This window comes from Nuphar pumila, chromosome 14 (assembly GCF_984573655.1).
Source record: "Nuphar pumila chromosome 14, dmNupPumi1.hap1.1, whole genome shotgun sequence".
NCBI lineage: Eukaryota > Viridiplantae > Streptophyta > Magnoliopsida > Nymphaeales > Nymphaeaceae > Nuphar > Nuphar pumila.
The window spans coordinates 88,532,543-88,548,285 of record NC_143262.1 but is presented as its reverse complement, the minus strand read 5'-3'; the positions used below and the strand labels follow the sequence as shown (position 1 = coordinate 88,548,285).

At 37.9% G+C, this 15,743-nt stretch overlaps 2 protein-coding genes across 3 annotated transcripts; both read right to left on the bottom strand.

Moving 5' to 3' along the window:
* Positions 1-210: 210 nt before the first annotated feature.
* On the bottom strand, positions 211-8,681 carry LOC149817309 (uncharacterized). Its single transcript, XM_089987770.1, has 4 exons — positions 8,244-8,681; positions 7,936-8,138; positions 763-823; positions 211-646 (listed from the first exon to the last, which is right to left on the bottom strand). The coding sequence occupies exons 2-4, from the start codon at positions 8,092-8,094 to the stop codon at positions 531-533; spliced, it is 336 nt and encodes a 111-aa protein (XP_089843896.1). The 5' UTR covers positions 8,095-8,138; positions 8,244-8,681; the 3' UTR covers positions 211-530.
* A 1,975-nt stretch (positions 8,682-10,656) lies between these two features.
* LOC149817308 (uncharacterized) lies at positions 10,657-14,993 on the bottom strand. Of its 2 annotated transcripts, none has more exons than XM_089987768.1 (2): positions 14,899-14,993; positions 10,657-12,033 (listed from the first exon to the last, which is right to left on the bottom strand). In XM_089987768.1, exon 2 carries the CDS (start codon positions 11,938-11,940, stop codon positions 10,672-10,674), a length of 1,269 nt encoding a protein of 422 aa, XP_089843894.1. In that variant the 5' UTR covers positions 11,941-12,033; positions 14,899-14,993; the 3' UTR covers positions 10,657-10,671. The 2 variants fall into 2 exon arrangements, with proteins under 2 accessions (XP_089843894.1, XP_089843895.1); XM_089987769.1 differs by lacking the exon at positions 14,899-14,993 and adding an exon at positions 12,267-12,397.
* Positions 14,994-15,743: the final 750 nt, after the last annotated feature.

Sequence of the window (15,743 nt, the reverse complement as noted above, 5' to 3'; positions counted from 1 at the left end):
TTATGTATTTTTGTTCAATAAGAATGAAATCATTTATTCATATATCAAGTTTTGCATATTGTTAGTATTCAAATATATTTCAATTGGCATTTGGACTACGATCTGGAATGTCTTGGGTTCTGTGCTATTTCATGACACTAATGTTAATCCTTTAGATGACAAACTACACTTCATGTTAATCCTTTAAGACTGTCCAACCATCAATCCAAGTATGTTGTTAAGTCTTGGCCACTAGTTAAAATAATTGCATCACCAGTATATAGTGCCAATGCGTAGGATCTTTTTCTATTTCTGACCCTTTTAGAAATACTCTTAAAAAATAACCAGGAAATATTTGCAAAATTAAAAAAAAATAAAAAAGAAAACATCGATAAATTACAGAAAATAATAATTCAACAAAAGTTCTCTGGAATGGCTGTAAGTAGAACAACCTAATAAGATAGAAATTACAACCCAAGAAGTTATAATTACTTGGGCATGCACATGTAAAGGGAGAAAGGGGGATAGAGAGAGTGTGTATGATGAATAGTTCAGAGTTCAGACTGACAATCCTGTGGTGGAAGCACTCTGATATGTGCACGGAACTTCTGGATTGCTGATGGTGGGGGGGAAGCTGTCGGGCGGCAGTAGCCAGTATGCATGAGAACTAAACAAAAACAAAAACACACAAAACATATAATCAGCCTAAATCAGATGTTTTCATGGCAGACACACATAAAGAAGCACCCTGGGGAAAAGCAAGGAACCAAGATAAAGACAAACCAGCAACCAGATCTGAATCATCAGTATATACATCAGTTCCCCATAACTGGCCTCCTCTAACCTGCATGTATGAACCCACACAGCACAATTAATACACACAACAACCTAAGAACTAAGGTTAAGAAAAAAAAAATTGAAAGAATGCATGTAGTTTTACTTTTAACATGCCACATTGCGTCATGGGAATAACAAAGATGAGGTATAAATCTAAAACCAATCTGTCATAACAAAATAAATCTTTGCATCTGACTCAAGACAATCTGATACAGAAAATAAACAATAATCAACGTTATTAAAATTTCTGTAGTTTGTTAGCAAACTTTGGATCAAGGATACTCATAAAATACTAATAATAAAGTGATGGAAGACATGAAGACCTAAAATATACCCAATTTTATCAAAACAAGAAAATGCAGAAACAAAAATACCTAGAGATACACTTAATTTAGGCCTGCTAAGAAAAATAAATTAGGTGGTACCACAGCCACCAAATGTCAGAAAAGGGCCTTCACGCAGTCTTCTGCAAAAGAGAGAAAAGAAGAGACGGAAGAAGAGTCTGGAGAAAGAAAAGACGTCAATGTGTCTGCGTCTCTCATTCAATAATATATATATTTAGTGTACAATTCTAGGGTACGAAAATACCCTTTAATAAGCCTTTTAAAATACATTATACAAAGTTTGGATCTTGACCCGATCCGATACATGAATCGGGTCAGGTTTGGGTCCAAGACCCAACGATGGCTTCTTTTCAGCCTCCCTCAAGTTGTGCATGGTCCTGGACCATGAACAACTTGTCTTTCAGAAACCAAAATTTGTCCTTTGTCAACCCTTTGGTGAAAATATCAGCAACTTGTTCTTCAGTTCGCACAAACATGGGCTCAATCTCCTTTTCTTCAACCTTTTTCCTAATAAAGTGTTGATCTATATCAATATGCTTTGCTCGACTATGATGGATAGGATTGAAAGACATATTGATGGCACTTTGATTGTCACACAGTAACAGTGATCGAGCAATCGGTTCTCCCATTTCTGTTAGAATATGTCTTATCCATGTAGCCTCAGCAGTGGCAGCAGCCATCGATCTGTATTCAGCCTCAGTGCTTGACCAAGCAATCGCCTTTTGTTTTCTACTGCTCCAAGATATCAGGTTCGGTCCAATGAAGCTACAATAACCAGATACTAATCGTCGTTCATCTGGATCACCCGCCCAATCTGCATCAGCATAAATGATGATATCATGCCCCCCGCCTGGATCTAATTCTCTTTTCTTATATACCAGGCCATCACCAACTGTACCTTTCAGATAACGAAGTATCCTTTTGACTGCCTCCATATGCGACGTATGAGGTTCATGCATAAACTGAGACACCTGATTAACCGAATACACTATGTCAGGTCTAGTAAAAGTCAGATATTGCAGCATGTCAACTATGCTACGATACTTAGTGGGATCTCCATATATATCCCCTTCTCTAGAACTCAGTTTCTGATGAATGACACTTGGAGTTGCTAATGGCTTACAATCTGTCATGCCTGCCCTGCTGAGAATGTCCAACGTGTATTTGTGTTGAGTAAGCGTAAGTGTATCACATCTTTTATCAACTTCCACCTCAAGGAAATACCACAGCTCTCCCAAATCTTTCATTTTGAATCTCTGATTTAGTAACTTCTTCACCTTCTCAATGTGATCTTTGCAGTTTCCTGTGATGATAATGTCATCTACATATATTAATAAAAGAGTAGTGACGCTTTGTTCACTGTGAATGAATAACGAGTGATCGAGAAAAGATCGAGAGAAGCCATGCTTTTGTATCTCTAGGAAAAAACTGTCGAACCAGGAACGAGAAGCTTGTTTTAATCCATATAGTGCCCTCTTCAACTTGCATACATACTGCTTGGCATCTCGCTCTGCATACCCAGTGGGTTGTTCCATGTAGACTTCCTCTTTTAAGTCCCCGTGTAAAAAGGCATTTTTAACATCCAACTGACTCAATGTTCATCCATGTTCATTGGCTAGACTCAACACAATGCGAATAGTTCCCATCTTAACTACAGGACTGAAGGTTTTATCAAAGTCTTGTCCTTGTTCTTGTGTGAATCACTTGGCTACTAATCTGGCTTTGTATCTTTCGATGCTCCCGTCTGGTTTATATTTTATCTTGTATACCCATTTTGACCCAACGACATTTCTGTTTGGTGGTCTAGGCACAATCTCCCATGTCTCACATTCATGTAAGGCTTTCATTTCTTCGTTCATTGCTTCAACCCATCTTTTAGAACTTGCAGCTTGATAGAACATGAGAGGCTCATCCTCTTTACTTATGGATGTCAAAAATAACTAAAAATCCAATGAAAAAATTTTATAACTTACCCACCTGTCGAGCGGATGTTGCATCCGTGAGGATCATCTGAGAAGCAGGATCAGGGGGATCCGAACCTGTACGAGGGATGGATGAGAGCTCTTTCTCTCGCCGGGTATATACAACGCCCTTATACCTTGTTGGCTCCAAGTCTTGAGTAACAATCTCTTCCGTTTGAACTTCACTTGCTGATTCTTAATGTATCTCCTTCAGACTGCAGTTTACTGGGCAGTCTTCTTTATCACTGGAGAAGAGTTCTGAATTTAACCATGGATGATATACCTCAATGTTAGGACTGGAATGAGCAACGTGGAGGTTTGAATTAGGCGGCTGATCATCAAAATTCATTTCATCAAAAACTACATTTCTCGATATTTTGACGTGCTTAGTCAATGGATCATAGCACCTATATCCTTTGTAGTCTTCAGCATATCCCACAAACCTGCACTTTAAGGCTTTATCTTGAAACTTATGTCTCAGTGAGCTGTCAATGTGAACATAGCAAATAGATCCAAATACACGTAATTCATGATAATCAGGTTGTATGCCAAATAGAGAGAGATATGGTGACTTATTTTCTAAAATGGTCATTGGTAGTCGATTTATCACATGAACTGTGGAATGAAAAGCTTCAGTCCATAATGCTACGGGAAGATTGCTCCCGTGCATCATGCTCATTGCACTCTCAACAATATGTCGATGCTTTCTCTCAGCAATCCTATTTTGTTGAGGTGTATGTGGGCAAGGCACTCTTCTCTTTATCCCATTATGTTGAAGAAAATTAACAAAGTCACTCGAAGAGAATTCACCTCCTCCATCACACTGGAAATTGAAAATGTTGGTAGAGAAATGATTCTGAACAAAGGAATGAAATTTCCTAAACAATCCAAAAACTTCTGATTTGTGTTTCATGAAAAATATCCAAGTATAGCGAGAATAACTATCAATGAAAATAAGATAATATTTACTGCCAGAAAGAGAAATAATTGGGGCAGGACCCCAGACATCAGAACAGATGACCTCAAAGGGCCTTGAAGCTCTCTTATTAATAGAATTGAATGACAAAACATGACTCTTACATAAATGGCAACTAGAACACTTCATATCAATGACTTCCAAACTCAAACTGGACTTAGGAATGAGATTATTCGAGACAAGTTTTTCAATAAAATGACGACCACAATGGCCGAGACGACTATGCCAAAGTCTTGGCTTATTACATTCAGAAATGGCAAACACAGACTCAGAAGAAACAGGAAGTTGATGTTGGTGAGGCTTCAAGGATGAATAGTCAGACCAAACAGAGGAAGGATCTTCTTGAAAAATGTACATGTTGCCCCATCTTTTTCCTTCAGCGAATGTCCTCCTCGTGCGAAGATCCTTAACATAGACAGAAGAGGGAGTAAATTCAACTGAAGCATTAACATCATCACCAAGTTTTGAAACAGAAATAATGTTCTTCTGAATATTAGGAGCATGAATAACATTTGGAAGATTAAGAGAAGATTTTGACATGGATATAATGGCATTTCCAATATGTGAGATAGAATGATGAGAGCAATCTCCCGTGACTATGCTATTCTTACCAACATAAGGAGTAAGAGTCAAGAGTTTACCCGCATCACCCGTGACATGGGTAGCTGCTCCGAAGTCGACGTACCAAATGCCTTTATCATTTTGCTTCATATTCAAGCCTGCCAATGCTGCCAACAGCAACTCTTTTACTTCTCCATCCTTTCTAGCATCTGCTTGTGGACCTTTTCCTTTGTTTTGAGGGTTGAACCAGCAGTTTGCCTTAATATGCCATTTCTTATTGCATAGAAAACAGGTGGGAATAGGCCTTTGTCCTTGTATATTGGGCGTTGGAAGTATACCACGTCCTCCAAAAGTATTTCTCGCTTGGCCTCCCTTTCCTCGAAAGGAAATTCCTCGATCTCTACCATAAGTCATTCCCGTGGCGAGCACATCTTGGGTTCCTGCATGTCCATGAAGATCGTCAGAAGATCCTTTCAGAGTCATTTCATATTGCAGCAATTTCGCGCGAAGATCTTCAAACTTCGAAAGTTCTAGTAAACATAATAAAGTCGTCGTCATGACATGATATTCTGGTCCCAGCCCACTCAAGGTTTGTTGCACCTTATCCTTTTCACTTACGAGACACCCCACAATAGCCAGTTGATCCGTGACACTTTTCATTTTGTTCAGATATTCCATAATAGACATGGAGTCTTTCTTCAGCATTTGAAATTCTCTCTTGAGAAACATGATTCTCGCCTCAGATATCTGCGAATATGTTTGAAATCCCACAGCTCTTTGGCCGAACAGTCATCAGGAATGGCTACAAGAACCTCCTGTGAGAGAGTTGAAGTGATATATGCCACTAACGATTGATCCCTTTTCATCCAAGTGACATATTCGAGATTCTTCAGAAGAACAATACATTGCGCCCATTTATCGTCTGTTCTTTCCTGCGAAGTGAATTCTGGAGGAGGTGTGACGGATCCATCCAGATGACCAGAGAGATCCTGACTCTTTATAAATGGTATAATCTGTCGCTTCTAGGTTAAAAAGTTGGTATTATTCAGTTTTTCAGAGACTAATTGGCCAAGGAAATTGGAAGAAAGTCCGGACTGTGGATGATGTGAATCCATTTGAATGCTTGGGAGTGGATTTGGGCAGAAATAGGAATGAAATCAAGAGATTAAAGTTATGACTTCAGGACTGTGTATAGGAGAGGGAAAGGAAGAAAAAAATATATATATATATATATAACAGAACTCGGTTTAGCTTGAGCGTGAAAACACAGAATGTATAAACTAACAACAATAATTTAATCAGAAACAAAACAAGAAATTAAAGATGACAAGACTGAGTTTCAGATTCATCTTAGAGTGTCTTGATAGAAATAAGAGACTGTGTCGACAGATGGCTAAGATGGGAGGAATTAGGGTAACTTGTAAGAGTCAAAAGGAGTAGAGGGACCTGTCGCCGAAGATGAGTCCTGCAAACTTCACGCTAAAGCTGAATAATACCAACTATGGCTGAGCACTTCACACAGATGAAGCAGCCTGTCGACGAGGGCTGGAAACGAGGAATAGAAGAGGGGTTCTGGAGCAGCCTGTCGACGAGGGCTGGAAACGAGGAATAGAAGAGGGGTTCGAGCACTTCACGCTGCAGACTTCATGCTGCAGACTTCACGCTGTCCAGAGAAGATGAGAGGGGTTCGAGTTCACGCTGTCGACGAGGAGAGTTCACGTCCACGCTGTCACGATGGCTGAGCACTTCACGCAGATGAAGCAGCCTGTCGACGAGGGTTGGAAAATGGAAACGAGGAATAGAATACGAGATTTCACACCCAGAAATTTACTGCTCTGATACCATGTCAGAAAAGGGCCTTCACGCAGTCTTCTGCAAAAGAGAGAAAAGAAGAGACGGGAGAAGAGTCTGGAGAAAGAAAAGACGTCAATGTGTCTGCGTCTCTCATTCAATAATATATATATTTAGTGTACAATTCTAGGGTACGAAAATACCCTTTAATAAGCCTTTTAAAATACATTATACAAAGTTTGGATCTTGACCCGATCCGATACATGAATCGGGTCGGGTTTGGGTCCAAGACCCAACGATGGCTTCTTTTCACCAAATACCTATCCTAACAATATCTTGGAGAGGCAATTTCCTGGGATATTATAGATTTTTTATATGATTCAGGAAGCTATCTGCATTATTTGGGGAAAAAGCTAAAATCTAAAATAATAAAAATAGATTTCACTTTAGTAAATCCTTTTGAAATAATATCAGAAAAATATATAAAGTAGCAAAATGTGTAGAAAGAACATAATAAGAAAAAGCCATATCTGAATAGCATAAGCTAACAAAAAATAAGATAGACCATGAAAATACCATGATATCTAACATTACCTTATTCAATTGCAAGGTAATAGTTATGACTACAGGTGGAACCAAAAGCCATTTAAACATCTCCACATATTACATCAAGGGATAAATTTGCCATCTGCTCCAACAGATTTCTGTTGAAATAATCATATATTGGATTTTGTATTATACTTTGCACTTGCATTAACAGATAACTTGCACGTCCATACAACTGACAGACTCCATCATTGCAGTTCAAGTGCCAACACTAGTGACTAGACCCTTGATTGTGACTAAAGACACATCAAATGCAGCTGAGGCACCAACAATCAGGGCCTACTTATCCCAAGGGACAAACATATGGCGCTTTGAGGCAAATAAGCCTAGCAACGAATGTTCTCCTGCCTATGAATGGCATGTTTACAAGCCAAACTTGCTATAAGCAATTAACACAAAGTGTCAATTAGGAAGTGGATGTCAGCAATTGGCAAAAAACAATGTTAAACACAATTTACTATATAAAAAGTATATGTTTATGTTATCTAAGTTTATATTACATATAATAGCACTATGCTGGTATGTTTGATTATATTTAGTTTCTTTCCACTTTGACACTTTATTTTTTCAATTCTCTTCATCTTCTTTAAAATGGCTAGAAAAGAAAAAAAGAGACCCGCATTCGCAACCTCACATATAAAATGGAAAAAAAAATTGTGGTATTCGTTGTGAGATGTAAGTGCTGAAAGTTCAGTTACAGCTTCCTAATATTACTGGTCTATTAATCATTTATTTCATAAGCTTAACCAGTTTGACAAGGAACTTGTTCAAAGAAGTGACCCAAAACTTCCAGCATAAACAGGCTCTAAACTGATCATGAAGCCTCAACTGGTAAGAAAAAACATACAAAATACTTCTCACAAATTTCTTGTGCACATACCTGTCGATTTGTTGCAGTAACATATTCAGCTGGTATTCTGATTTCTAGAGTTGGACCTTCACTATGAGTACCTTCGTCATTTTTCCCATTCTGAGACACTTCATTTTTGCCACTCTGAGACCCTTCAAAATCCTTCCACAATTTTACAAGCTCTTGCATACATTCATCAACTTTATACACTACAGTTGACAATTCAGATTTTCCTGGAATTGATATCAAATGAAGATTCAACATCATATGTCAAGAATGAAGTTGACTAATTTTAAACAAAGACAACTGAGTGAGATTTGTGGCATACTATGACATACATTAAAATGACTACAAACTAGAAGAGATCATCCAAAGGGTGAACTCAACAAGACGATGACCAGGCGGCTTCACAACCAAATATGAAGCAGATAAAGATCATAAGAATCACACATGGCCGCAAGCGGGCTATCAACCACAAAAATATGATGTTGTGAAGTGAGTGCACATGCAGAAGAACGACACCCTCACTGCTGACCAACTAATAACAAATACCACATTCAGCAATGGAATGATTTATAGGTCAATTTTAGAGGATGTTATGAAAATATTTTCTGTACACAAGATGGTAGAGTCCCAAAAGAAGTCAAGCCATAGTACCAACCACAAAATAGTGCGGCCCAAGTTTAACCATCAAGTTGTTAATTTTTTTTTAAAATCACAAAAAGAGTTGCGGAGAACAGAAGAAAAGGCCGCAGATTGTTATATGTGACATTTGGAGATTATTATGTAATGATTTCTATATAACAGTGGAAAGAAGCTTTTAAAATCAAAGGCACGTTTGAAAACTATGAGAAAATTTTCCCCGTGAAAGTTTTCTAGGTTCGAGTCTTTGAGTTCAGTTCCATGCAAAAGTTGGGAAAATAACGCAATTAAAGTTACCGAAAGCTTATGAAAAATCTATTTTCACAGCTGACAGACAATTCTGTAGGAATAGGCACTAAAAGATTAAAATAAGTATTCAAAATAGTGAATGAAGGACCTTCTCATAAAACACATCTGCCTCATAGGCGTCAAGATATGAAAACCAACAGGATGAAAATTAATTGGTTAGAGCCCATTCAGAAAAAACTTGCCCAAAGGTACAAAATAATTCCTCAGTAAGAGTTAAAAGTTTAAAAAGGAAATTAAAAAAAGGACCGGATCCAACAGAAGAATTAAAAGTAAAAAAATAAAAACGGCAAAAAAGTGAATATTCTGAATCTGGGCAGAAATGCAGGCATAATTTTGACCAGAGAAAGCTTTCAACCAGCAGGATGCTGCAGATATCCCAATTTGCAATAAGTATCATCATCTATCAAAATAGTTATGAGGAAGATCTTTGCTAACCTTGAGATCTGCAAATACACAAAAAGAGAATTTGTTAGTTTGAAAAATGTAAAATAAGCATAACTACACAAACTGGAAAAAGCAATCACAGGGTAACGAAGTAATAAATTCCTCAATTATCCATGACACACTAACAATCAATTCAAAATATTAACACATGCTGCATGTACACAATCATTATCCTATAGCAACCATAAACTAAAACCTTAACAGGATGTGGAAGGTTCTATTGAACATTAGAAGGAAATATGTTTTCATTAATGCTGAATGCAGAAAACGAATGTGTTTTTGCTATGAAACAAGTTCTGTTCAAGCATAGTACAAGGATGCAAACTTGACCTAGACAAAATACCACCGGGTTTAACGGCGGAAAGTAGACATCAAACGGTTTATTTTCATACATTGAGAACTAAATCTGCATCTGATGCAACATTAGATCCTTCAAATTTTGAGGTCCTAATCAGAAGATGCAGTAGCTAAATTAAACATGATAACCATGTTCATCTTATTAAGATATATAGCTGTATTTAGAAAAATAAGAACAGATATCATTGATAAGATAAGTAGAAAGCACCCAAAAAGGGAAATCCATCAAAAAATGAGGCTATGACATCGCAATCAAACCATAAATTCCCATCCATCGGGCTATATATTTAACATGGCATTGGCACAGATTTAGCTTAAATGACATTAATGAATCCAAATTCAGCAAAGCAAAAGACCATAGCAAGTAATTGGCATTCTTGGAGTAGACATCTAAGCTATAAAAGCAATATCAGAAAGTTCTGAGCACCATGTTTGCTAAAAAGAAAGTGTACATAACATGGTCAAAGAACACTGAAACGTACAGGTCAGCCAAACAATCAAAATTATGGCAAAGTCCAACGATTATTCAACAACGCCCTATATGTTTAACCTTTTCATAAGGTGTTCTCCTTTTCCCAAAATTTGCAAGTAATATGCAAGTAATGAGTGCAATAAATTTCTTTAGAAGTACCTTTCCCTGGACAAGATTCCCCTTCATCCCAGCAAACAATAATTGGCTTGTATCGTGAAGCAATGATTACACAAATAATGGCATTGCAGTGTCTACCATTTAACAATATCAAATGTATTGACAATTCAATGATATAAGTACCATATCACTCTTGTAGGTTTTGAGAAGTGTGTTCAACATATGCAAAACAACAAAGAAAACAGATTAAACTTTTAGATTTTGAGAAGACCAGTAAAAGATGCTCAAATACAACTAATGGACAATATTTAGGATGTGAATTATAAAAAAATGAAGATAAGTACCCTTCATTATCCCTTGGACGAGACCGCATCCGAGAATCCCTACTTGCTGCTTGAAGATTTGCTCTTGGACGAAGCATTCTCCTACGATTGTTGAACCCCATAACCAAATGATTCCCTCTCCCTTTCTGTAGCCCCATCCCCAGCAAATCCATCATCTGATTCCTTCTCACAAGACCTGCCACGCTTTTCTTGTCTATCTCCTTCAGTATCTTGATCTCTTTCCCTCATCCTGTCTTTGGAATCCCTTTCACCAGCCTTCCATATATCAAATTCTTTCGTTCGCTTTGGTTCAAAAGCTGCAGTGTCTTGTTCGGTCACCTTAACAGCTCCCTCCGCATGTTCCTTATCATTCTGCAGGCTCTCTTTTTCATTATTATCTTGCACTTCTTTCTTTATATGATCCTTTTCCTTGTCTTTAAGCCTTTCCTTGTCTTTTCCACCATCCACACCTTCCCTCTCAGACCTCTCAAGCTCTCTTTCCAGTCTTGTAGATTCTCTGCGCTCATTATTATTACTAGCATGCAAAAGATCTTTACGGCGATCACTCTTCTCCTTGTCCCGCTCTACCCAATCCCTAGGTTTCTCATCTTTCCTTTTTCGTTCCTTATCCCTGAACTTCTCTTCACACTTCCAGTCAACCTTGTTCTCCCCCACAGCTTTTCGAGTTTCAAAATACTCCTTATCTTCATTTGTTGTGTTACCTTTAGTAATTTCTTCTGGTCCATGCAACATATTCCGTGAAACTCGCCAAGTTTCATAATTATCAAATGATGGTTCTGGGTATCTTCTTCGATGATGATCTTTCATATCTTTCCAGCTCAAGTGTGTACTTCCTCCCACATATGCATCCTTTTCCATCTTAGTTTCATATTTAAAATTTGTTATAGGTTCTCTCTCAGATTTGAGATCCTTGTCATCTCCTCTATTCTCTAACCATGTATCCTTTTCAGCTTTTAACAACTGGGGATCTAACCTTGGTTCCCCATACAGCTCCCTACCTTCTACCTTTGCCTCTCTAACTTCAGACCTGGAGTCTCTGTTATCCTTTAATTCCCTTGTGTCCAGCCTAGCATCAGTACTGGTTGAATGTTCCAATGTAGGATCGGAAGAAGGTACTCGATAAATGGGAAGAACACCAAATCTTTTATCAACATCACGAGACTCAGACCGTGAGCCTTTTGCCAATCTCCCATCTAGCCCAGGTTCAAATGGTGGATGATAGTCATTTATAACAGATTGAGTTGATTTGCCACTAGGATTTGAAAATGCAGTGGTATCTTCAAGTGTCCGTTTCATGGTAAATGTGGAATGGCTTCCATCATCATGTGGTCTTTTAGGAGGACCACTCATACTGTTCTTGAATGTTACAATACACCAATGCCCACAAAAGAAAAGAATCACCAAGCTCCACCTTCAATGATAGTGGCATTTGACAAGCAACCACTGTGAAGAAAAATTTTCACTGTTGTATCAAACTTTTAGCAATCTCTCACACAGAAAAAAAAAATATAAGAGTACAAAATTGGCATATCTTAGTTCATGCTTGATTTCACAGTACAATAATTCATCAAAATTTTCACAAATTAGCTCAAAACAATTTACAAGTAGCATAACGCCGAAGCAGAACACTAGAAATGAAACATACTTGAAGCCAGGAAAGGATGGATAAAATCTACCTTGTTTTATAATGTTACACCCATGGTTGCTAGTCGAGGAAGCAGGAAGCGAGGCACTTTCAAAATTTTAGGAAGCGGGAAGCGTGGGATGACTTAGAAGCGAATCACGAACCGTCTCTGAAGCGACCTAGGAAGCGACCTAAGAAAAGAGGGGGAAGCGAAAAAAGAAGAAAAATAAATAATAAATAAATAAAAATGAAAAAAGAGGGAAGCGAGGGGGAAGCGCTCTTCCCATTTATGGGAAGCACGCTTCCCAAAAAAGGGAAGCTTCCCCCACGCATTTCGGAAGCGCAACGTTTCGCGCTTCCGAAACGCGTATCGAGGAAGCGCGCTTCCCCTACTGTATAAGTGCTTCCGGTAACTCTGGTTACACCATACTGAGTTCACAAAATCTGTGTTTTATCCTACAGGAAGATTCTCACATAGAACCTTTAATCATCAATCTCTCCCTAATATCAACATGCCAATACCACATATTCGGATAAATTGCATAAGCAGTTTCAGACTTATGATTAGTAAAGATTCTGGACATACTTGCCAAATCTTTATTTTTTCTTCATTCAAACTTTATGATTAGTGTAAAGTCTGAACATACTTTAAAGTCCTACCTCACTTTCTCTTTATACAAACTCATTCTAGTGTGCTAAATGTTGGAAAATAGAAGTTAAAGGATCTGATATTCTTTTGCTTACCTGTTACCACAGCAAAAAAAGCCAATTACATGATTCATAGGCCATTTCCATTCTCCCCTGTTACCGCATTTATTTCACTTAAAAGACACCATCTTCAACAAAAGACCCTCTATACAACCATATAAGTAATAAAGAACTAGCTAAGGAATTTGGTGCAACAATCTTATTGATAATTGACTAGGGATGCACAATGAGCCGAGCTCGAGCTCAGATAAGTTAAGCTCAGCCCGAAGCTCGTCCGTGCTTTAAATGAGCCAAGATTGTACATGGTTCTAAGGCTAAGACGAGCAAACGATCAGAGCTTGATCAGCCTACAGAGCTCAATAAGGCTCAGATGCAAGCATATATATAATATGTTTGCAAAATTAATCAACAAGTCATTGTTACTGTAATGGGTAGGCCGTTAGTTTTTTTTCAAAAGGTGCCAAGTTCGAATCCCGTTTTTTACTTTTTCTGCTGTATGTTAATCTAGAGTACTTTTACTATTCGGTTTCAATGAACAAAATATAATCTTTGGCTTAGTGGTGGGTCACTTGTGAAACCTTGAGAGAGGTTAGGGTTAGAATCCCACCTTCTCCAAAATTTTTAAAAGATTATTTTTTTGGAATGCCTTGAAGCTCGGCTCGGCTCGAGCTCTCGGCTCGAGCCGAGTCTGGACAATTCCATTCAAGCTCGACTCCGAGCTCGAGCCGAGCTTGTACAGAAACATTTTGAACCGAGCCAAGTTCGAACAGCCCAGGCTCGGCTCCAACTCGGCTCGTGTGCATCCCTATAACTGAGTAACTAATCAAAGTCACACTGCCATCAGAAGTGACATATCAGAGTCTTGACTTTTCTCAGGGATCATCAAGCACATGTTTCCTCAATTCCATAGAGACAAAAATGGAGATTTTTCAGTGCTGAGTATTCATATTTGACGATCTAATCAAAACCATATTGTCATCAAGAATAGAGTGAACATATGTTAAAATTGGGTTTTCTCACAAATATCAATAACAGGTTTTCTTGGAAAACAACAACAGCACAAACTTCACACCCACGGAGAGGGAGAAAATAAAAAGGAAATTCTTCAGTGCTAAAAAAGAATGACTTTGATAGCAGAGATCTTTCCATTGAAACAAAATATACAGTCTCTATGGTATCTAAAGACCCAGACCTCAAAAATGACCCTCGAATTATTTCACATTCAAAAATCTAAGGACCCGCTTTTGTACGTCAAACATTAACAGAAATTGGTTCTCTTAAATTCTTTTGCAATCTCTTTCACCTAAAAGCCGAGATACCATAGTCTGTACTTCCCTTGTCCCCACAATATTTTGCTACGAAGCTGCTTGTATTCGTCAGATATCAACAGAAAACGATTCCCCTAATTTCATTTGCAGTCTTTTTCACCTAAGAGCATAGATACCATAGTCTGAACTTCCCTCGCCCCAGAAACTCACCCACCGATGCAGACAACAAAAACCAATAAAAGAAAAGGAAGGGTTCCAGACTATTCAGGCAAACTACTCACACAAGATCTTCGTTTATATAAATCAACATATCTTCCTCTTCGAATTTTCACGTATACCAATCCAAGAGAAAACACCAAAAGTACGTAATAATCAACTAGAAATAAAACCGCAAGACTCGATTCATCTGGAACTAAAACCTCTAATCGACAGAAAAAAAGTCCAATTCATCACATCATTTAAAACCCAATATTTCATCTAGACTCTACGAGAATCAATCCACAGTGAAATCTCCATGAAAATACCAAAATCGCACTAAATCCACATAAAGAGTCCTAAATTATCAGATCTCTCTAGTTCTAAGCGCAAAAAACTCGAAGAATCAAGAGAAAGAGAGAGAGCGCGAGAGAGAGATGGAGAAATTAGGGTTTGCACGAGAGAGAAGTGAAAGGGAAAACAATAGGAAACGAGGTGGAAGAACATACAGACCATCGCCTCGCTCTCCGAGCGCTATCCACGTCTTCGATCTTACCTCTTCGAATTCACACAAGAAGTGTCGGAAGAAAAAACCTCTTTGAGAAAAGACAGAACCAGTGAACGTTCTCGCTTTATATCGTGGCCGGGAGAGCGAGCTCATGGCCCGTCGGAGGGGTAGTGTTGTAAATAAACACAAATAAGAGGGAAGTTTCATGGAAATAGGACAGCTTTTAACTTAAGCCTTAATTTTGTTTTGGGTTAATATTTGGTGCTATCGAGGGCACTAAGTTATGTAGAACTGTTGAGTTGAAAATCAGGTTTTGGATTTTTTTTGTAAATTAAATCTTACGATCTACAATGATTGTTTAGTGGGAAATGAGTGTTGAATCACATGTTGTGATAGTTAAAGCTGGTTTTTTAATGGTTTAAAAAATCAACGGTCCACAATGCACTCAAATTTTACAACTCAAAATATCATATTTTTTGATAGAAATAACATGATCCAAAGTTTTGATAGTTATGTGGTAATATTGAGTTAAAACAAGGTTGTCAGAAATAGAAACATAAATAAAAAACCTCTTGGGAAGCCAAAATGAGAAACTACGTTTTTCAAGTGCATGTGAAACGGGAACAAAAAACTAATTAGAAAATGATTGAAAAAACATTTTAACAAAGAAAAACTTTATCAAACATGTATCCCACCAAAGGAAAAACCTTAAGGCATGTTTGGAAGCGAGAAAGATGTAGGAAAAGTGATGCAAAATGAAAATTCCGTACCCTTCCAAACGAGAGAGACTTTTTCAATGAGACTTTTTCTAAAGAGTACACTTTTTTTATAGAAAACATTCCTCCAAGAG

What these genes read in the sequence shown, in the direction of transcription:
- LOC149817309 (XM_089987770.1), bottom strand. Translation starts at nt 8,094, where the DNA reads ATGCAAGAGCTTGTAAAATTGTGGAAGGATTTTGAAGGGTCTCAGAGT. An exon ending in TTACTGCAACAAATCGACAG is followed by an intron (nt 824 to 7,935) that starts GTATGTGCACAA and finishes TCATACATGCAG; the next exon opens with GTTAGAGGAGGCCAGTTATG. An exon ending in TGATTCAGATCTGGTTGCTG is followed by an intron (nt 647 to 762) that starts GTTTGTCTTTAT and finishes GTTTTTGTTTAG; the next exon opens with TTCTCATGCATACTGGCTAC.
- LOC149817308 (XM_089987768.1), bottom strand. Translation starts at nt 11,940, where the DNA reads ATGAGTGGTCCTCCTAAAAGACCACATGATGATGGAAGCCATTCCACA.